Consider the following 23,861-nt stretch of genomic DNA (forward strand, 5'->3'; position numbering starts at 1 on the left):
TGATTACCTTAATATTCTTCACCTTTTGTTCTTCCAGATAAATTTTTTCTTCTAGCTCTATGAAATCATTCTTTGGTAGTTTGATTGGTATGGCATGCTAACTGTTCTTCCTTTAAACTTACCCATGAAAGCCTGTTTTGTGTAACTGCTTATAGTGTGCCTTCATCTGGCGGATCTTTGTGTACCTTCCTAGGTGGAAGCTAGATATTGAGTTATATGAAGAAGCATTCTTACTTTGCTTCTACCTCACTAGGGGGATATGAGGTATGATCTTTAAGTTTTTGCTTTGACATATATTACATCTGCTTTGAGTTGGGTTTTTAAAATTTAACAGTAAGGGTGTTCGATTCCTACCTCTATTTTTTTAAACAAATGTCACGGAACAAGGATGATATCTGCATTAATTCACTTTGTTTAGCACTATTTGCAGGTTTTTGCTCTTTAGTAAGTTATGCTATGATGATTATTCTAAAATTTTTTGCATCCACTTAAAAAAATTTTTAGTTTTATGTGAAAGCCAATTGGAGCAGGCACTTAAGAAGTCTGGGAGAGATGTTGTTGTTTTAATTTCTTCTGGCTCACCACAGATATTTGAGGGTTACTTTTATCACAATGAAAGAACATTAAGGGTCTTAAAGTAATAGTTTTATGCATTTTTGATATTATACAATAGATTTTTTCTTTCTATTGTTGAAACTCCATCCCCTACCCACCCTCCTCAGTAATCCAAATCAGTTGTCCTAACTGGATCTGAAGGAGAAATAGCTACAGCAGCACATAAGGTTGTGGTCCTCATCTAGAAGGGGTAGTCTTTGGCCTTTGCCACCAACTTGCCAAATATAGGTGGCTCTTAACTGGACTGATTTTGAAGTAACCTACATAGAAATGTCTGAAGAAAATCCCTCAGGTAGCCAACAAGGCACAAAGTGGCAAATTGTGATTAGGAACACCAAGGGATACCAAGTTCAGTGTCAATATATTCAAACCAAGTTGACTCAAAGCAAGTTTCAGAGCTCAGTCAGTGGCTACAATCCTAATCCATAAATAATACTATTCCGTGGAGATTACCTGCTCCTTAAGCCAGAAAAAGACTTGTCTTTTAAAGGAACCATTTAGCCTGTCCCAGATAGTTGATTTCTTTTTTTGAGAGTTCACTTTACAACAAGGATGATTGCAAGTTTGGGCTTGGGACTAATTCTTGCCTTTAAATAAGAGGGTTACAAACTTTTTTGTATCCCTGACAGAAAAGCAGTGAAGACATTAAGCAAAAAGGACTTGCTTAATTGTCATTCTGAAATTTTTCCTTTGTAATGAAATTTAAAAAGTTCCTTCCTGCAATTACAAAGGATCTTCAGAGATTGATTCCTGAAATTGCCAGAAGTGATGTACTTTCGGGGCCTTGCTGAAGGAAGAGCCCAAGCCCTAGACAGTTATGGAAACCTTGTGGGAAAGACTTTGTGTTCAGTGTTCGTGTGGGGGCTGTTGGAATCATTTGAAATGTGCCATGTCCTGGTACCTCTTTCTCACCATTTCAGGAGTGATTGCAGTTGAAATAGAGCAGAGATTTTAATTGCAAATAATTTAGGGATAGGTGTGTATTTTATTCTCCATGACAGTTCAGTAAAATAGTTATTTTTCCAAAAGCTCCAGAGTCTCATTAGGGCATGAGTGAACTTTAAAATGTGAATGGTTTAATGTATTTGTAAAGTACCTTGCAAATGCACTGTACATGTGTGTGTGTGTGTGTGTGTGTATATATATATAATATATATGTGTGTGTGTGTGTATGTGTATGTATACACATACACACACACACACACACACACACACGCACACTGTTTGTTTATTTAGCATACTTACTAACCAATCACCAGACAAAGGTCCTGGATCCTATCCCCCAGCAACTAGGGTTTCCTTCTTCATCCGTGACATAGACCTGAGGTTCTCTGTGAACTTTCCTTCTCACCTTTGAATCCCAGGGGCACTAGAGCAATAGGTAAGGGTGCTATTTGGCCCTGGGTATCACAGGTACTAGAAAGTTCTAGATAGGGAAAATCTAATCTTAAATTGACTTTCACTGGAGGGGAGGGGTGCGGTTTGGGATATGGCAGCAGGTCCTCTGTCTTTCTCCCTGCCATAGAGGTATGATAATGCAAGATTGACGTAGCCTGCTGATGGCATTTAGTGAGGAAGGAAGAGGACACTGTGAGAGCAGACTTGGTACCATTAATGTCTAGGGGTCTTGCTGCACAGTGAGAGGAAGTGGAACAGAGAGACAGGACTAGACCTGTTTGTGCCTAAGGGGAAGGAAGAGAAGAGACTAAGGAAGAAGTCAGAGGAGCCATGAGTCATGCACAGCCAGGACCTGGGACTGTAACTGGAAAAAGTTAGTAATGAAGAAATTCATGGATCTTTTAAAAAATAGGCCTCTAAAGCATCTTTAGCTTTTCATGAAAGTCATGAGTTATTTTTATTTGATTCAACAATTGTACATAGAGTACCTACTCCAATCCATGCCCAGTGCTGCAGATTCAGACAGAAACAAAATTGAGCAGCCTCTGTGGATCTAGAACTGGAAGAGAACTTCCGTATCTGCTCATCCACCCCCTTGCATTACATAGAGGGGGAAACAAGCCCAAGTTCACGTAAGGTAGGGAGAAACAAAGCTAAGATCTCAACCAAGCAGAGCAAGAAACCCACGCAAGCTGATGTCTATACAGCACTTAAAGAATGCCTTATATACCTAATTTCATTGATCCTTACAATGTCATATTACAAGTATATCAAAGTAAACTGATACCTAGAATAAGCTACGTGTTTGGGAAACCTAGGTGATGTAAAAACAAGATATGAATAGAAATTTTTTTTTCGAAGAAGTTCCATGATTTGCCTTTGGCAACTGTTTAGTGTTGCAGATGGGATTTGAGCCCTGACTTAGAAATTTTCTTTACTACTTCCGTCATCATCTTCTCTCACAAGATTGTAGCCATAAATCCAGACGTCACTTAATCACCAAGTACTTACAGAAAACGTCTATACCATGTCCCTGCCACTGTGCTAAGCAATTGAGATACAAATACAAAGAGTGAAACAATCACTACATTCAAGAAATTTACATTTTAATGGAGAAGAAGCCAAGTACATATAAAAACATGCAGCATAAACATAAAATTAATAAATGGAAATACAAAGCAGTTAAATACAAGGTCATTTGAAAGAGAGGGCATTAGCAGTTGTGAGGATTAGGAAAGACCTTGCAGAAGATGGATTTTTAGAGACCTGCATCTTTATTAAAATTTTTTCATTAACAAACATTTTTTTTCTTTTTCACATTTCCTACCTCCATGCAGAGGGGAAAAAAAAGAAAGAAAAAAATTCTTGCATTGACCATTTCCAAAAAATGTGTTTAAGCAGTCCTTGTCATATATTATGGCACAGTAATATTCCATTACATGCACGTACCATAATATGTTCAGCTATTTCCCAGTTGATGGGCCCACTTCTTCATGTCTGCTTCTTTATTCCTACCAAAAAAAAAAAAAGAGCTGAAGTGTTCTTTCCCTCTTTGTTTGCTCTTTGGAGTATAAGCCTAATAGTGGAGTGATTTATGGTGGTTACAGTTTTACCAACTGTAAGGACATAGTTCCAAATTGCTTTCCAGAATGGTTGGACCAATTTCCAGCTCCCCCAACACTATATGAGCATGGCTGTTTCTCACAGCCCTTGCAACAATTGTTATTTTCCTTTTGTAATCTTTGACAATCCGGTGGTATGATATGGAACCTCAGAGTTCCTTAGTTACGGTTTCTCTAATTAGCGATTTGGAGTATTTTTTTTTTTTAGTGTTTGTTGATAGTTTAGATTTCTTTCTTTTGAAACTTGCCTATCCTATCCTTTAACCATTCATCTACTGAGGAATCACTTTTCTTATACATTCGATTAAATTTTTTTAAGATTTGATATCCTCATCCCAACCTACATGCACACTTACCACATCTTCAGAGTTAGGCTGGCTACATGTCCCTCTCAAGTGCCTAGGGATACCCTTGAGGAACTAGAGATCTTTTTTTCTAGTACCAGTTCCCATTCTGGTGTGTTCTCCTTAATGTTAACCTTCAGTGATTAGAATCCCAGTTTTGTGGCCAGTTAACATCAGTTAGCTTTTACAGAGTCATATTTATTGCAAAGGTAGAGCAAGAAACAGCAGTTACAAAGCATTTCCCTCTGAACCAAGAAAGTTAGACTCTCTCATCTATCATTTCAGTCCCGAGGAAGGAATGTTTTTTGTTTTACTTAAAACATTTGCTACAAAGCATTGACCCCACCAAATTCACTCACAAATGTGTCCTAGCTGATGGATGATTCCTTGTTTCTGCTCCCACTGCCCTGGGTTATGTAGATTACTCATCAGGGCCTGGCTGTATCTTGCAAATCCTAGCATGTACTTCAGCTCTCATACTGTTGACACTCGCTATTCTTACCTTTCAAAGGTCACAAGGTTTTACCCATCCCCAATATTTCTTTACCACAAAGCAGGAAGAATTGGCAAAACACAGACAGAAGCAGCAGCAGGGCCATGTGCTCACAGACCACTTGGCAGTGGCCCTGGTAGGGTAATAAAGGCCCAAAGGGTCCTGTCTTCCCACCAAAGTCTTACATCCTTGTCTTCTACATTGGAACATAGCCAGGTAGGAAAGAGGAAAAGAAAGTGACTCGCTTTGTTTAGTTAGGGCCTCTATCTTTCCGCCACGTGGTTAGCACACAGCAGGCTGGCCCTCTGGGTATGTATGCATGCTCCACATTGGAGAGTTGGGCCCTTCTGCTCACTACAAGTTGTCTGGCCTTTCCAGAAGTAGGATCTTTAGCTTTTTCCACATGGTCCAGCACCAAGCAGAACACATGGCATGTACTCTGGGGATGAACTCTATTGGCCAGGCCAGCGGCCATTAAAGATTTTTTTTTTTTTGGTCAAAAGTCTTTGGGGGTTTGAAGAGTAGGAAGGGCAAGAGAGTGGAAAATGTCAAGGAGTTTTGAGATGAGAAAGGAAGAGTATTGTGTACACATTGTGTATGTAATGTAATTCATACTGCATCTGTCACTGTTTCAGATTCATTAAGTGTTTTATTCACAATAACCCTGTGAGGGCAGTGTAAGTATAGGACTTTTCTTTTTATAGGTGACTAAGCAGTCTGGGAGGGGTGCCATGACTTACCCACACCCACAACAAAGCACTCAACTCCCAGAATATATTGTTTGTCATCATAAAAGAATAAATTTGGGCTGGTATCCTGTAGGAATAGAATGGTTAGCGTATTCCTTAATGGGGTCCCAAAGGTTTAGACTTAATACAAGTAAAGGTGACTGAACAAATACCATAATGAACTTTTATGTAGACCAAACTGGGTAGCCCACATGACTGCGTGGAAAAACATTTTGTCTCTCATAGAATATTCACAACATTTTAAAGCCATTTTTAAACTCTGTGACTAACTTGCCTTTCCTCCTTGTTCATTTCAGTTGAGACAGTCCCAGTCCTATTGCACAGACACAGAATGCCTTCAGGAATGTGAGTAATTGTACTTCTGGTGGTGATGGTATAAGTAGGGGTGGGGGGGTAGAGGGGGAAAGGCTATGAGGGGTAAGAGGTTAGACAACGGTGGAAAAACCTCAGTGATTGGAGAGAAAAAAAAAATTTTTCTACTACTTACTCCTTGTGTTTAGGCTGCTCTGGGGAAGTAGAATTTCAGGTTGGCAAACTCATTTAATGAAAACAGTACAGCCCAACAAGAGACACACAGATTTCTGAGTAGACTTAGTATCAAATGGTATCTCTTCAAATGTAGCATGAAAAAAGCCTGATCTAACATAGGCCTTGTAGAGTATTGCTTTTCCCTAACATGGACTTTATAAGAAAGTTCTTCTGTATTAAACCTGGAAACGCCATGTTTGTCTGAATATCTTTATCCCCTTTTGTCTATATGTATGAAATTAGAACCCTGGAGAAAGAGCAAGTGTCAACTGCCCTTCAGGGTGGGTCTGAATGTGTCTGACTTCCCAGGCAGCTGCAGTACAAGGGAGAGAGCTCAGCATCTGAAGTCAGAGAACTGATTGACCGGCTCGGGGCAGGGCGTTTAACTCCATTGAGTCTCAGTGTCCTGCTCTCTAAGATGTTGAGAATAATGATTGTGCTTTCTCTCAAGATTGTTAGGGTCAAATGAGATAATGTAACAATTTAAAGTTCACAGAGTGTTGTAAAAGCACCACCTACTTTTATGGAAAAAGCATCATGCTTACACGGCTATGAGTCTGCAAAGATGCAAGAACATATTTATATGATAATACCATTATTATTTCATAGTAAGATAATTGTGAAAGATAACAAAATGTTTGTGTTCAAAGGCACAATGCAAAAATTACTTGAAACCACATTAAGTCACTTGTTTTACCAGGATCTTTGTGTCAGGCTTGTAATTCAGAACATCACAAGTCCATAGGTCATATCAAGATAACTTGTTTTTTTCGGTGACCTGCGTATCTTTTTCTTTTCATTCATCACAGTTACAAGTGCTTTTGTCCACTGCAGGGGAGTGGGAAAAAAAATAGCTTTTTCATTCTGCCAGTTTGAATTCTGGTCACAGTCCAAGCAGAGAGACTCCACTGAGGCTCTTTGTTCCTCATTGTCTCTGTTGGGGCTCAGTTTCTTCTTGTGAAAATCATGGTAATTATTCTTGTGCTACCTATCTACCACATTGGTGGTTGTGAGGGGAGGCACTGTGTACCTTTCTATAAATAATTGTAAAATGGTGGCACTTGCATGGAACCCAGCCAACTGCCTCCTTAGCCACAGGTGCTTAAGACCTCCAGTGAGGTCTCTTAGAGGATTAGCAAGAAGCAGGGGAGGGGTTGGGGTTAGGGAGAAAAGAAGTCACTGAATTCTTTCTGTCTCTCCTCGTTGCCACCAGAGCTCCTGACCTAGGTAAGAGGAGACCTCTCTCCTCATCCGGGAACCTCTGTGCCTCCTAGTCTTTAGTGCTTCTGGCTCTGCCCTTTCTGATGGCACACCAGGCTTGTAAGCTTCCATGTATCTCCTTTCAGTAATCCCAGAATCTGTGCTGGAAGAGCCCTCAGAGCCCCTCTAGTTGCACTCGTATCTGAACAGGAACACCTACTGGACAGTCAAGTCTCCTTGGCAGGAAGAGAGCTCCAGGAACAGTGAACCCATGAGCTCCTGAGCCAACCCTGACTACTTTTTTTTCATGCAGCTGTAATTGTTAGGAAGTTCTTTGTTGGTTTTGTTTTTTATAGTAAGAGACCTGCATATTTACCCTAGGTAGAGTTCCTTTGTCCTCTTTTCTATGAGAAGGAAGTAAGGTTTGTTAGAACAAGGTAGCACTGTTAGGTAGGAGGGTAGAGCTTTGTAGCTGAATCATATTTGTGGGGGCCTACAAGTAAGAAATTGCAGGATCTGAGTGTATATTCACTTGATAGTCCTCTTGGTACTCAAGCTAGTATTTTTCTTGTATTTGAAGCCCACCCTAATAATAAGGATACATGCAAAAAAGGGTTTTGAGGTAAACAAGGCTCTGATTTTTATTTTTTGTCTTTAACTGTGATGTTTAAAAAAGTTTGAGACACATAGTTTCTGGCTAATTTAATCATTTTAGTAATAAGGCTAGCAGGTTATTAATAAAGGATGGTCATTTGGCCTGCTCTCTTTGACCAAAGATTATCAGTCTGGTGGAGGGGACTCATGGTTTATATTGCCTTCAGAACAGTTGTGTGTGTTTGTCCTTCATTCTCGATGAGGACCATGACATCAGGGAAATGATGACATGATTTGCAGTTGACTTGGGATTTGAGTGAGGGAGAGCTGTGCAAGGTCATCAGCCTCACTTTCTCCTCCAGAGCCATCTGGATCCAGGGACCAGATATTCACCAGGAGGACTGGAGGTGGCCCAGGATGCATTAGGAGACCCTGGCCCTTTCAGGTTAGGGTCTTTTTAGGTTCTCATGTTAAGTGAGGTAATGCCTATTCAGTGAATAAGCCTCTTTAAGAAGTTAATCAAGGGATGGCCCCTTTGATCAAAAACTAAAAAAAAAAAAAATCAAATTGGGTGAGGAAGACCTTCAGGGTTCCTGCCCAAAAGAGAAATAGTTACTATTTAGTATTTACATTTACTCTGTGTGAGGAGGGCTCCAGAGTGAGTTGGGTTTAAGGCTTGGTTTTTAAGAAAGAAATCTAGCCAGTAAACCCAAAGTTAAGGAGGCAGCCTTTGGTCATCAAAAATGGACCTTCCTTTGGGTGGAGCACCCTCAGGTAGAGAAAGGAGAGGAAAGGTGAGGCTACTCACAGGTTTTGTTTGTCCTGGTGAATATCAGGCCACTGGACCCAGATGGCTCTGGAGGAGAAAGGTTGGTGACCTTGCACAGCTTACCCTCACTCAAATCCCAAGTCAACTGCAAGTCATGTCATCATTTCCCTGATGTCATGGTCCTCTTCAAAAACGAAGGACAAGGGGCAGCTAGGTGGCGCAGTAAGTAGAGCACTGGCCCTGGAGTCAGGAGGACCTGAGTTCAAATCAGTCCTCAAACACTTGACACACTTACTAGCTGTGTGACCTTGGGCAAGTCACTTAACACCAATTGCCCTGCCTTCCCCCCTCAAAAAACAAAATCCAAAAAGAAAAGAGAGTGAAGGACAAACACAACCTGTGAGTAGCCTCTCCTCAAGTAGCAGTCAAATCTAATTAGTTAATGGGATTGGAGGTGGGCTATATTAAAAATGAAGGGCTTAGTATCTTTTGAATAGGGAAAGTATCTATACCAGACTATCCATAGCTTCAGGTTATCAGTTCAAAGAAAGTATACGTCATCCAAGCTTGAGCAAACACAATAGCTTTGACCACATTGTTGGGGCCTTGAACAAGATCTATGAGAATGAATGCAATCTCATTATCAGTAATGTCCTTCGGAAGAAAAACTGAACTTTTAAAGGATTGTAGAAGAAGGAGAGAGAGCTCTGAATTTTCCCCCAAATCATTGGTTATTAATAATAATTTCTCACAAAAATTACTTCCTTTTAGAAACATCCTAAGATGATTAATCCAAAAATGAAGTCTTGCTTCCTCATTCCTGAAACTATATTCTGCTTTTCAAATTGTCCATTCAAATACTCATGTACAGGAGCAGACCAGTACTCCCAAGGATGCGGTGAAGGTGGAGAAGCAGAAATTAGAAGAATGATATAGCACTTCAGTGAGGAAAACTATTTGCTCTAGTCTGAGTATTATCTGTAATGGGAATAGACTAAAAGCATTTCCAGTCAGATCAGGGGAAGCCAGGATTAGGTTCATTATCACCATTATTATTCACTTCCTGTGCTAGGCATGCTAGCTATAGCAATGAGAAGAGAAAAAAATGAAGGAATAAGAATAGACAATAAGAAAAAAAACCACTTTTGCAGATGATATGATGGTATACTTAGAGAATCAACTAAAAAGCTAGTTGTAATAATTAACAGCTTTACCACAGTTGCAGGATATAAAATAAACCTACATAAATCATGAGCTTTTCTAAATATTACCAATAAAACCTAGCAAGAAGAGATAGAGAAATTCCATTTAAAATAACTGCAGACAGTATAAAATACTTGGGGATTTACCTGCCAAGACAGACACAAGAATTATATGAATACATTTACAAAACATTTTCCCACAGAAACACAGGTCTAAACAAATGGAGAAATAATGATTGCTCATGGGTAGGGCAAACCAATAAAATAAAAATGACAATTCCACCTAAATTAGTTTACTTATTTTGTGCCATACCAGTCAAACTACCAAAGAATTATTTTATAGAGCTAGAAAAAAATAACAAAATTTATCTGAAGAAATAAAAGGTCAAGACCGTCAAGGGAGTCAATAAAAAAAATTAATAAAGGCGTCCCAGCCTCTCAAACTGTAACATAAAGCAATAATCATCAAAAAAAAGCCTGGTATTAGATAGAAAACAGAGTGGCTGATCAGTGGAAAAGATTAGGTGCACAATATGTGGAAGGAAATGATTACAATAACCTGGTGTTTGACGAACCCAATGATCCCAGCTATTACAGCAAAACCTCACTGTTTGACAAAAACTGCTGGGAAAGTTGGAAAGCAGTCACACAGAAACTAGGTGTAAACCAGTATCTCACACCATGTATCACATGACTACATGATTTAGACATAAAGGGTGATGTAAGCAAATTAGGGGAAAATATTACCTGACAGATCTATGGATAAGGGAAGAGTTCATGACCAAACAGGAGGTAGAGAGGATGATGGGAGGTAAAATAGATGATTCTTGATTATATTAAATTAAAAAGTTTTTGTACAAAATTAGAAAGCAAAAAGGAAACTGGAAAACAATTTTATAGCAAGTTTCTCTGATAAAAAGGCCTCGTTTCTCAAATACATAGAGAATTGAACCAAATTTATAAAAATAAGAGCCATTCAAGAAATAGTCAAATATGAACAAGCCGTTTTTGGAAGAAGTCAAAAAAAGAAGAAGAAATCAAAGCTATCAATAATCATGTGAAAAAAATGTTCTAAATCATTATCTATTATAGAGAAATGCAAATTAAAACAATTCTGAGATACCATATCACACCCATCGTATTGGCTAACATGACAGAAAAGGAAAATGACAGATGCTAGAGGTAATGTGGAAAAATTGGGACATACTAAAGCACTGTTGGTGGAGTTGTGAACTAGTCCAACTATTCTGGAGAATATTTTGGAACTCAGCCCAAAGGGCTATAAAACTGTGCATGCCCTTTCACCCAGCGATGCCACTACTAAGACTGTACCCAAAGAGATCAGAGAAGAAGAAAGAGGACCTGTATGTACAAAAAGATTGACAGCAGCTGTTTTTGTGGTGACCAAGAATTGGAAGGTGAGGGGATGCCCATCAATTGGGGACTGGCTGAACAAGTTGTGGTACATGATTGTAATGGAATACTATTGTGTTATTGAAATGACATGCAGGATGTTTATGGAAAAACTTGGAGAGACATATGTGAATTGCTACACAGTAAAATTTAGCAGAACAAGGAGAACATTACACACAATAACAGCAATATTGTATAATGATCAACTGTGAATGACTTGGCTATTCTCAGCAGTGATCCAAAGACATTTCCAAAGGACTTATCCACCTCCAGAGAAAGAAGTGATGGAGTCCACGTGCAGATTGAAACATACTTTTTAATTTTCTTTTATTATTTCTGGGAATGAGGAGGGGAAGTTGGTCTGTGTCTTATTTTACAATATGGCTAACATGGAAAATTTTTTCATGACTACACATAGATAATCTATATCAAATTGCTTCCATCTCAGGGAGGGGAAGGAAGGAGAGTATATAGAGCTCAGAAATTTTAAGAAGAATGTTAAAAGTTTTTGTTTACATGTAATTGAGAAAAATGAAGTAAAAATTAAACGTGGAGAAAAAAAAGAAATGATGCAAGGCATGGTTTCAGAAAACCTGGGAAGACTTCTTTGAGCTCATGGAGGAGAACATTGTCCACAATAACATAAGTTTTGTAATGATGCTTAAAGACTTAGCTACTCTGATCAATCAGTGATCCATGGCAGTTTCAAGGGACTCAAGATGAAAAAGTGTATGCACTTCCAGAGAGAGAACTAACGGACTCTAGGTTCAGATTGAAGCATTTGGGGCAGGGGGGGAAGCAACATGGCCAATGTGGAAATGTTTTGCGTGACTTCATATGCAATATATGGGGGAGGGGTTGAAGGGAGGGAAAGAATTTGGAATTGAACATAAAAATAAAAAAAATACTGATCTGAGAATAATTTATTCATCATCAGTCTTGTCCTATGGGAGCTGTGAGCATCATCTCATAGATATCTTTGGTTGTTTTAGGTGTTAATGCTCAAACCAGTTATACCAGTTGAAAAATAATCTTGTGTGCCTGTTTTGGGAAATAAGAATCTTTTTTTTTTTAAATACATTGGTGGTGTTCTGTGACCTTTTGAGCCAGCAACACCTGGGAACCAAATAAATCCCCATTCTTGTAAATGAAAAGTCTCTTAATCTGAATTACGTAATGTTGTTGATGATGTTCTGTCCTTTCAGTCACGTCCAGTTCTTTGTGACCCCCTTTTTGGGTTTTCTTGGCAAAGATACTAGAATGGTTTGCCATTTCCTTCTCTATCTCATTTTACAGATAAGGAACTGAGGCAGACAGAGTTAAGAGACTTACCCAGGGTCACACAGCTAGTGTCAGATTTGAACTTATGTAAGTGTTCCTAATTCCAGGCCCAGCACTTTTATCGACTGCACCTCCGAGCTCCCCAAATTACGTGACTGATCCCTGTAGTTGGAATCTCATTGCAGCTTCATTGGCAGTCTTTTTTTAGAACTCATTTTGGTGTTTGACTGCCATCTTCCTTTGGTTATTAGCTTCTCCTGGTCTTTAGGTCTAAGATGGAGAATTTAGAGCCCAGGAGTAGATAAAACATTTGCCTAGATTATAGTCGCCAGTCTAGCCTCTCTTTTATTGCTCCCTTTTAGCCTCTTCTCTCTGCTTTTACAATTTCAAATGTTATTTTTGAGTATATTTTGTTGTTTTTACATTTGTATTGGGTTTAAGTGAAGCCTGATCAACTACTTATTAGGAATGTGCTATAGACAGGACTCATGATTAGGAGGAGAAGTTGAACTTGAGAACTCTGAAGTCCCAGATCCTTGTGGTTACAGTAATATTTAGTTAAATGGATAACAGAAAATTTTAGGGTTCTGTATTTAATGTGGTAGCTTTGGTTTTCTAGTCAGTTCTGTTGCGTCAGAAATTATAGTGTGAAAAAGCCATGCTTGGAAAAACTCATGTGCTTGTTTATAGGCTCTAACTATACCTCATAAGGCTGTTGTTGGGGAAGTTTCTTTGTAATACTTGAAATGCTGTATAATGGGAGCTGTATCACTGTTTTGCATAAAATGTATCTGCTTTTTTGGTTGTGGTTGACCATTTTCATTTTGCCTAAATCTGATGACCTTTTCTCATTCCTTCTTAGATGATCTCCTGCATTTGATCCTGTTAAACACAACCTTCTTGAAATTCTTTCCTTTTTACCTTGGATACTGTACTGCATTTGGTTGTTCTTTTACTTAATACCAAGGCTTAGTCCTTGGCCTTTCATGTTATTAATACCAGTCCTCAGCCTTTACGTTGATGCTTCCCTATTGTGTTTGTAGCTCCCCCAAAAAAAGTTCTAATCCCAAATTTCTAAGTTTGTTTGGGACATAAAATTTGTAAAGAGGGAATTTCCTATGTCTTCAAGTAAGATAGGGAGAAACAATCATTCCCACCACACCAAGTATCCTTCGCAACTCCCTCATTTCTGATCCCTTCGCCACCATTCTTCTGGTTTTTTTAGGCCTAAAACCTTTGTCATTTTTAACTTCTCCCTCTTTTATCATTTTTATCTCATTGCCCTGTTCGTTCTTGCTCTTGGCTTTGTCCTTTCCTTTACATTACACCTACTACCTAACTAGTCTGGACCATCATAACCTCACTATGTTTCTAGTAACTTTGCTGATACATTCTACTCACCATGGCAAGATTAATCTCCCTAAAATACTTTCAAAATCTACTCAATTAAAAAAAAAGAATTTATACAAGATGAGGTCTGCCTTCATAATTTATCTGCCCCTTGTCATATTCTTGACTTCGAATCTCTATTCAGTTTAGACCATTCTCCTTAATTAACTCCCGTATAGCACCTTGCTAGATAACAGTAGCAATTCATCTTCATTGAGTACATATATTTTCTTATGTGATGCTCACAGTAGCTCTGTGAGATGATATCATCTCTCTTTACACTTGAAGAAATGGAGGCTCAGAGAGATTAAGTAGCTTGCTCAGGTATAGTAAGATCTGAGCTGGGGTTTAAGCCTGTCTAAGCTCCCACACGTTCCACTGAATAACTAGCCTTTTTAAAAGTCATTCATAATAAGAATTTTAATACAAGCTTTGTATTTTTAAAAAGCTTCACAAAATTAACATTTTTTTTGGTTGTTAAATATTGGGAACTGTTGGGAAGCAAAAAGACTAATGTTAAGTTGAACATTGATTGTACTCTCAAAATCCCAATTAAATTGATTATTTAAATTGTACCAAATTAGAAAACAAAACATTTCTAATGGAAAAAAGTATATCAGGTTAATATATGTTCTCCAGTACAGAACACATTTCTAAAAAAGTTTCCTTTTCCAACAATGTTCTTTTGATGGTTTGCACATTTAAATACATTTAAATATTTAGTCATAGAACATGTAGTTACTGTATAGTTGCCTTTTAAATGGGTATTTATTGGCTCAGTGGATGACACATATTTTAGCTTTTGCTCATTCATAACCCAGGGAATGCCCGTCTCTTCTCCTTTTTGCCAGTCCCAGCCTCATTTCATTCATAATCCTAGGATTACATATATACTCATTGCTTCAAGGGACTTAGAGGCTAGTTTTATAGACATAGTAGTTGGGACCCAGAAAACTTAAGTTACCCAGAGTTGCATAGACATTAAGTGGCAATGCCAGGGCTTGTATTCATGCCTTCTGATTTTAGATCCAGAACTTGTTCTAGTGCACCAGATCACTTGGACCAAGTCTTTCTGTACTGCTTTAGCCTGTCTTCCCTCTGAGTTCTTTAAAGCACTTAGTGTTTTTATGTCATGGACCCTTTCTCACAGTCATGTTTTTAAATAATTGAAGGAACTGCTTAATTTAAGTTAGAGATTAGTGAAAATAAAAATGTAACATTTTCCTATCCAAATTCATGGACCTCCTGAAATCTTTTCACGGGTTCTTGATCCCCAGTGAAGAACCCCTGAATTTGAGTCTCTCCCACAGCAGCCCAGCATTTATTTATTGAGTTAGTTTCTCATGTTATTTTTATCACTTAGTTCCTTGAGGACAGAAAACATCCTATTTCTTGTGTATCCTACGACAGTACACACCACTGTACTGGGCACATAAAAGACACATTAACTTCATTTCCTTAGATTTGAAGAAATTCCATGGAATCAACAGCATTTTAGTTAGAGTGAACAGGTCGGCAATCATCCCATTTGAGCTTTTAACATTGAAGCCTGTTTTTAATGACTAAAAATGTTAGTTTTCTTGATTAAACCTTAAGTCAAAATATTCCATTAGAGGTAGTTGGGTGGCACAGCAGATGGAAGATAGGCTTGAAGTCAGCAAGTCCTGAGCTCAGCTATGACCTCAGATTCTTACTAGCTCTGTGACCCTAGACATGTCATCTAACCTCTGCCTCAGTTTTCTCAGCTGTAAAATCAGGATAATAATACCCACCCTCAAAGGGTGGTTGTGAGGATCCAATGAGATTGCATCTCTAAAGCACTTAGCACAGTGCCTGGTAAGAAGTAGCATATTGAAACGTGCCCATTTCCTTTCCTTCCTTCATTCCATTTTCGTGCAGTGGTGAGAGGCAAGTGGTTGGTCACCATTTAACCCAAATTTTAGTGTGCTAAAAACATTGTATGTCTTAGTATGCTCTTTTTTTCTTAACATAGATCTAATGGGTCATTTTTTTTCTGTTTCTTTAATGTGTTTATGAGGTCTTTTATCTGTTTAAAACTCATCTTGTTATAAAATGTTGGGCTAAATCTAATTCCTTCCATACTACTGTCCAGTTTTTACAGGGATTTTAATCAATAGTGAAACCTCATCTCAGCATTTTCAAAGCCACTTCAATTCCTGCCAAAATCCTTGAGTTGTTGTCAGTACCAGTTTGGTCTGGGACTTCTGGAGCGGGGGCGGGGGCAGAGGTCTGTTCATAACAGGCCCTCTGTTAGAATCCTGTATATTACCTCACTATTTCCAGGCTCAGTGATTTGAAGTTGACAGATTTACTTCTGGGATCTTCACAAAGAATTGATTCCCAGCTTAATAGTCACAGAATTTCAGTTGGTACCAAACATAGAACTCACATTTTGGGATAGCGCCTCATGTTAGCTACTCTAGAGATCTTTTGGGCTGGTTCCATTGCTCTGAGGTTGCTGATAACAGGAAAACCCTGGCTCATTTCAGGGGTCTCTGTCTGTCGCACTTGAACTCCCCACCAGCCCTGTCATTCCTCTGGTCTTCAGTTTATCACCCTTGCTGTAGCTTCACTTTCTAACTCCATAGTTTTGGCTGTATAGTTAACCAGTTCATCTGTATATTTATATTGATTTATATTGTCTCCTACCTTTGTATTTCTTACTTCTTACCTTTGCTCAGCCCTGTATACCTCTCCATTTGCCTTCTGTCTGTTTAAAAGGAGTTTAAGGATTAGAAGTAAGGAAAGGTAGAGTTTTTGATTTGGCTTTTTTTAATTATTATTAATTGAGGGTTTTTTTTTAAGAGTAAGGGAGTACTGAGAATCTTTATAGGAAAAAGACAAGACAGTGCAGAAAGAGAGATTAGACATTCGAGAGAGATGGAGGTTAAAAGTGGAAAGAGTACTTCTCTTCCTGACTCAGGAAGGGAGGGTAAGTGTCCTTTTGAAAGAGGAGGAAATTTTAGGTAATTTTGTGTCTTATATAAGGAAAGGCAACTGCTAAGAATGAGGGAACAAAGGCTGGAAGGCAGAGACTAAATAAGAGGCTAATGAAAATAGTGAATTCCCTTGGTTATTTTAGCATGAGAACCATTAAATATGGGAGGAGGTGGGGCTTAGAATGCTAAGTTATTAAAGGGGACACCATGACAAAGCTTCTTTTTTCCAGTAATAAAAATGGTCATAAAATGTGAGATCTAAACTGAATCACCAGCATTACAAAATCCTTCATCATATAAATGACAGACTTCCAAGGAATGATTCAAATAAGGGAGTCTTCCTCTGAAAAGTACTGGCAAACAACCTATTATGGCTTAATTTTAATTTTAATTCAACAGCATTTCTTATACCTACAAAGAATTGTAGATAAAGGGCCAGAGTTGCAATGAGGTATTTTAATGGCTAGGTTAAATGCTACAAAGGGCCACTGCTTGTAGGACTTGCAGTACAAAGGCACACCAAATCTAGGTAGGGAGGTTGTGTAGAACCAAACACTCTGGTCTTAGCCTAAAACACACACACATACACACACAGCTCCAAAGGGATTGATGAGGGAGGAGAGTTTTATGGGAAGGGAGGGAGCTCACCCTAGCTTACTGTCTGATAGCTTCTTGTTTTCCCAGTTTTTGCTAAATTCACAGCTAAGCTCTTGTTACTGCCTGCTAAGTGTTTTTAAGTGTCCTAGGTAACCTCAAATTCTGTGCTTCGGAGCAAAATTTCACTTGCTTTGCCCTCGGTACAACTTTAGATGCAGGACTTGAGAGGCAGGAAAATTTATATTCATAACCTGCTTCTAACACTCACTAGCAGTGTGGATAAGACATGGACAAGTCTTAATCTTTTTGAGTCTCTTTTTTCTTCGTTTACAAAATGAGGTGATAATATTTATAAAACCTCCTGGGTTGGGAGGCTCAAATTCAATATGTCAAGTGCTTTGCAGACTTTCAAGCATAAAAAATACATTATCTATTATTTTTACTGTAGGGTAGGGGTGATAGGACACCAAAATAAGCCAATATGTAAATAATATTATGGAGGAAATAATGCAAAGAAAGGCCTAAGACAAGTTGCTTTGAGATGAGAAAGTTCATGTAAAACTGTGTATAACCTATGATGACCAAGCAAAGACCACTACTAGGTCTGCATCCCAAAGAAATAAAAAGGGAAGGATCTATTTGCACAAAAATATTTATAGCAGCTTTTTTTTATGGTTGTCAAGAATTGGAAACTGAGGGAATGCCTATCAATTGGGGAATGGCTGAACAAGTTGTGATATGTGATTGTGACAGAATACTATCTGATTATAAGAAATGATGAGACAGGATGGTTTCAAAAACCTGGGAAGACTAATAAGAACTGAGGTAAAGTGAAGGGAGCAGGACCAGGAGAATACCTTAATCAATTGTAATGACTTATTCTGATCATTATAGTGATCCAAGATAATTTCTAAGGACTCATGATGAAGAATGCTGTCCACCTCCAGAGAGAGAATTGATGAACTCTGCATGTAAATTAAAGTCTAATTTTTTTTACCTTCCTTATTTTTCTTGCTTTCTTCCCAACATAATTAATGTAGAAACGTTTTGCATGATTTCACATATATAACTGATATCACTGCTTGCCTTCTCAGTGGGTGTGGAGGGGCTAGAGGGAAGGAGAGAATTTGGAACTCAAAATTTTTTTTAAATGCTAAAAATAGGGGCAGAGCCAAGATGGCAGCTGGTAAGCAGGGACTGGAGTGAGCTCCGTACCGAGCCCCTCCAAAAACCTATAAAAAATGGCTCTGAAACAATTCTAGAACGGCAGAACCCACAGAACAGCAGAGGGAAGCAGGGCTCCAGCCCAGGACAGCCTGGATGGTCTCTGGGTGAGGTCTATCCCACACGGAGCTGGGAGCTAGGAGCTGGGAGCTGGGAACGGAGTGGAGCAGAGCCCAGCCTGAGTGGCGTGGAACATCCAGACCAGAAGCCAGGCGGAGGGGGCCCTAGCACCCTGGATCAGTGAGCTGCGGCAGTTACGAGACTTCTCAACCCACAAACACCAAAGACTGCGGAGAAGGTTAGTGGGAAAAGCTGCGGGAGTGGAAGGAGTTCGCAGTTCGGCTTCCAGCCCCGGGGCAGCGGAGGTGGGGCAGCTACAGCTGTTGTTACTTCCGGCTCCAGGCCCACCTGGTGGGAGGAATTAAGTGGCGGATCAGAGCAGGGGTGCACAGCCTGCCGAAGATCTAAGCCCAGTTCGGGTTGGGGGTTGGGGAAGGAGCAGTGCTGGTGCGGCAGAGCTGGCACCTCCCCCCCAAACGTGGAACATAGAACTCTGTAGTCTACAAGCAGTCATACCCCACTGAAAAACTCAAAGGTCAAGTTAGTTGGCTGGGAATATGGCCAGGCAGTGAAAACGCACCGAGATTCAGTCTCAGACTTTGCATTCTTTCTCTGCTGACAAAGAAGACCAAAACATACAGCCTGAAGAAGTCAGTAAAGTGCAAGAGCCTACACCAAAAGCCTCCAAGAAAAACATGAACTGGCCCCAGGCCATGGAAGAGCTCAAAAAGGATTTGGAAAAGCAACTTAGAGAAGGAGAGGAAAAATTGGGAAGAGAAATGAGAAGGATGGGCGAAAACCATGAAAAACAAGTCAATGACTTGCTAAAGGAGACTCAAAAAAATACTGAAAAATACACTGAAGAAAACAACACCTTCAAAAACAGACTAACTCAAATGGCAAAAGAGCTCCAAAAAGCCAATGAGGAGAAGAATTCCTTGAAAGGAAGAATTAGCCAAATGGAAAAGGTGGTCCAAAAGACCACTGAAGAAAATACTACTTTAAAAATTAGATTGGAGCAAGTGGAAGCTAGTGACTTTATGAGAAATCAGGATATTATAAAACAGAAACAAAGGAATGAAAAAATGGAAGACAATGTGAAATATCTCGTTGGAAAAACCACTGACCTGGAAAATAGATCCAGGAGAGATAATTTAAAAATTATTGGACTACCTGAAAGCCATGATCAAAAAAAGAGCCTAGATATCATCTTTCAAGAAATTATCAAGGAGAATTGCCCTGATATTCTAGAGCCACAGGGCAAAATAGAAATTGAAAGAATCCATCGATCGCCTCCTCAAATAGATCCCAAAAAGAAATCTCTTAGGAATATTGTTGCCAAATTCCAGAGCTCCCAGATCAAGGAGAAAATACTGCAAGCAGCCAGAAAGAAACAATTTGAGTATTGTGGAAACCCAATTAGAATAACCCAAGATCTGGCAGCTTCTAAATTAAGAGATCGAAGGGCTTGGAATGCGATATTCCGGAGGTCAATGGAGCTAGGATTAAAACCTAGAATCACCTACCCAGCAAAACTGAGTATTATGTTCCAAGGCAAAATATGGACTTTTAATAAAATAGAGGACTTTCAAGCTTTCTCAGTGAAAAGACCAGAACTGAATAGAAAATTTTACTTTCAAACACAAGAATCAAGAGAAGCATGAAAAGGTAATCAAGAAAAAGAACAAGAAAAAGAAATTGCAAGGGACTTACTAAAGTTGAACTGTTTTGTTTACATTCCTACATGGAAAGATGATGTGTATGATTCATGAGACCTCAGTATTAGGGTAGTTGAAGGGAATATGCATATATATGTATATATATGTTTATGAATATATATAAGTGAATGTGTATGTATGTATATATATATATGTGTGTGTATATGTATGTATGTGTATGTATGTATATATATGTGTGTATGTATATATATATGTAAAAGAGAGAGAGTGGACACGGTGAGTTGAAGATGAAGGGAAGATATCTAAAAGAAATAAAATGAAATTAAGGGATGAGAGAGCAACATACTGAGAGAGGGAGATAGGGAAAGATAGAATGGGGTGGATTATCTCGCATAAAGGTGGCAAGAGGAAGCAGTTCTAGGAGAGGAGGGGAGTGGGCAGGTGAAGGGGGAATGAGTGAACCTTGCTCTCATCAGATTTGGCCTGAAGAGGGAATACCATACATACTCAGTTGGGTATCTTACCCCACAGGAAAGACGAGGGAGGAAGATAAAAAAAAATAAAAGGCAGGGGGATGATGATGGGGAGGGCAGATGGGGGTGGAGGTAATCAAAACAAACACTTTGGAAAGGGGACAGGGTCAAGGGAGAAAATTCAATAAAGCGGGATGGGTTGGGAAGGAGCAAAATGTAGTTAGCCTTTCACAACATGAGTATTGTGGAAGGGTTGTACATAATGATACACGTGTGGCCTAGGTTGAATTGCTCGACTTCTTAAGGAGGGTGGGTGGGAAGGGAAGAGGGGAGAGAATTTGGAACTCAAAGTTTTAAAAACAGATGTTCAAAAAAAAAAGTTTTTGCATGCAACTAAAAAATAAGATACACAGGCAATGGGGCACAGAAATGTATCTTTCTCTACAAGAAGGGAAGGGAAAAGGGGATGAGAGGGGAGGGGGGTGATAGAGGGGAGGGCTGACTGGGGAACAGGGCAACCAGAATATATGCCATCTTGGAGTGGGGGGGAGGGTAGAAATGGGGAGAAAATTTGTAATCCAAACTGTTGTGAAAATCAATGTTGAAAACCAAATATGTTCAATAAATAAATTTAAATTGAAAATAATGCTAAAAATAAATAATGTTTAAGAATGGAATTTTTGAAAGTATTGGTACTTAACTTTAACAAATCTAAGTAAACATATTTACAGCTGTTTACACAGATTTCTACACGCAATATGTCCCTATCAAATTTCTTTTTTATTTTCCATTTTCATTGTTCATTTACCTTTGTATTTGTGTTATATTTTTTCTTTTACATAGTTTGTCATTGTGTATAGTTTTCATAGGATCCTAGATCTAGAAGTGAAAGGGACTTGTTCTTCTGTTTTGCTTTCTTTGTTTTGCATTATTCCATATCTTTATTCCCCTTAGATTTTGGTTAGTGACTTAGTATTCCATTTCATAGGTATAACACAACTCTTTTACTCACTTGTCATACATATGACAGACTATTTTCGGTTTTTTTCAAATACTGCTGGTATAAGTAGAATTCACATTTAACTAAAAATGTTACTGATGCTTCTGAAGTTTGTTTTTACATTACTTTTACTTTGTAGTAACCACCACATCCATTAAAACACCCTTTCTTCTAGCAAAGGGGAAGTCGAAGCAAGGAAACAGATGCATCAATCATGTCTGACTCTTACGTTTAACATTCTGCATCTATAATCTCCCACCTATCAATAGAATGAAATACATTTTCATTAGTCCTCTAGGATTAAGATTGATCATACATTAACCTGAATTCTTGAAGTGTTGATGACTTTTACATTTTTGTGATCATAAATGCCACTCTTGCTGCTGCTTTCTTTTCTCTGTATTGGTTCATAGGATTTTCTCAAGTTTTTTGAAAATTCCTTCTATTTGTGTTACACTATAATGTCATTACGTTAATTTCCCATGGTTTATTTAGTCATTCTCTAGTTTTGGCAGGCACTTTGTTTTTAGTTTATTATCATTAAAAAATATTGCTATGAACATTTTGGTATACAGGTCAGAGACAAAGAAGTCTTAGCCCTCTTTAAGGTATGTGACCAATAGTAGGATTGCTAGGTCAAAGGGTATGAATGTTTTAGGGTTTTTCTTCACCTGATTACATATCATTTTCAAGAATAGTTGAATCACTTCATAACTACACCATTACTTGTGCATGTGTATGAAGAGCCTTTATAACATTGATTTTTATTATCTATGTTAATTTGAGTATGAGATGAGACATCTGTTTTTTAAAAATCTCATTTCTCTTAATAGAGATTTGGAGAAATTTCTGTTTGATTGTTGAGGGATTTCGTTGCTTCTTCTAAAAAACTGCTTGTATACTTTAACCATGTATTTGTAAATGCTGTCATATGTACTTTTGAATAAATTTCTTTTTCCTTTGGGATGACACTGTTAGGTCCTAATCCTAATAGTAGGATTTTGGGGTTAATGCATATGACTATTTTTGTGTCTCTTATTATGTATCGCTGAGATTGTTTTCTAAAAAGTTCTACCAGTTTGCAAATCACCAGCAGTATATGAGGTGAACACTCATTTTTTAAGATTTCGGGTATAAGATGAGATGGTAGAAGAAGTGATCAGAGACGTAGAAGAATAACAGGAGAATAGTGTCACCAAAGCCAAAGGAAGTTCAAGTATCCAGAGGAAAGGAATGGTCCATAGAGTGTGTCAAACACTAACAAGAGGTCAAGGAGGATGGAAAAAAAGAGAAAAGACTATTGGATTTGGTGATTAAGAGTTTATTAGTGGCTTTGGAGAAAGTTTTTGCAATACAGTGAGAGGACAGATGCTAAATTTACAAGTGATGAGGCATTTGAAGCAAAGAATATACATAGCTAGTTCTAGGAATTTTGAAGTGTTGGAGTTGACAAGGGGAAGAGTGGTAAAATAATGCTGTTAAAAAGAAATATCTATGGTGACTATTTGGCATGGTAGCAAGGTCAATCATAGAATAGTCATCTTGGGACTTGACTTAACTTGTTTTGAAACTATTTCTTCTTTCAGCTTGTATCATTTCTGGGGTGAGGGGTAATGATTTACTCTAAATTTGCTATTCAGGTGAAGTAAGATGCTTTGTCTCTGATATTTTGAGGTTTGAGAGAAGCTATCCATTTCTTTTATTTTTAGATGTGGCTTTTAGTGCCCTCTGAACCATAGCTGGGCATAGCACATTTCATTATTATACAGTTATCCCTTCCACATCACAACTTTCTCCATCATGTGGGCAGCATAAGAAATGAAATGGGAATTTTGGGGGAGTTTTGTGGAAGCCATAGACCACACAGAAAAGGTTTGTATAGTATTGTATAACATCAACGTATTTTATCTTCTAATACCATAATAATTCAGGCCTTTTCTCTGATACGAGGGAGGGCCAAAAAATTTTACGTGGATTTTCCAGATCACAGAGGTGCTGTACCCGTAGTCCCCTTGATGTGGAAGGGATAACGATACATATCTTTGACTTTTTCTTAATATGGTAAATTGTGGCCCCTAAAATTAAAAGCCAGCTATGTAATGGAGATAAGCCAGAGACCTTTCCAGTAAGGACAAGGGTAAAGCAACTGTGTCCATTATAACTACTCATATTTGAAATACTAGAAATGCTAGCTGTACAGACAACTGTAGTTGTTAATACTTCATATAAGACTTCTTCACTGTTCATTATGTCTAATGTGTAGAAGTTTAA

General features: G+C 38.5%; 1 protein-coding gene across 1 annotated transcript in view; it reads left to right on the forward strand.

Moving 5' to 3' along the window:
- SMIM14 (small integral membrane protein 14) overlaps positions 1–23,861 on the forward strand; it is a 64,188-nt gene that overhangs the window by 31,808 nt on the left and 8,519 nt on the right. Inside the window, exon 3 of the mRNA XM_036763383.1 lies at positions 5,518–5,566. Coding sequence (XP_036619278.1) covers positions 5,518–5,566 — 49 coding nt within the window. The remainder of the gene's footprint in view (positions 1–5,517; positions 5,567–23,861) is intronic.

The sequence above is a fragment of the Trichosurus vulpecula genome, chromosome 6, assembly GCF_011100635.1.
Source record: "Trichosurus vulpecula isolate mTriVul1 chromosome 6, mTriVul1.pri, whole genome shotgun sequence".
In the NCBI taxonomy this organism is placed as follows: domain Eukaryota; kingdom Metazoa; phylum Chordata; class Mammalia; order Diprotodontia; family Phalangeridae; genus Trichosurus; species Trichosurus vulpecula.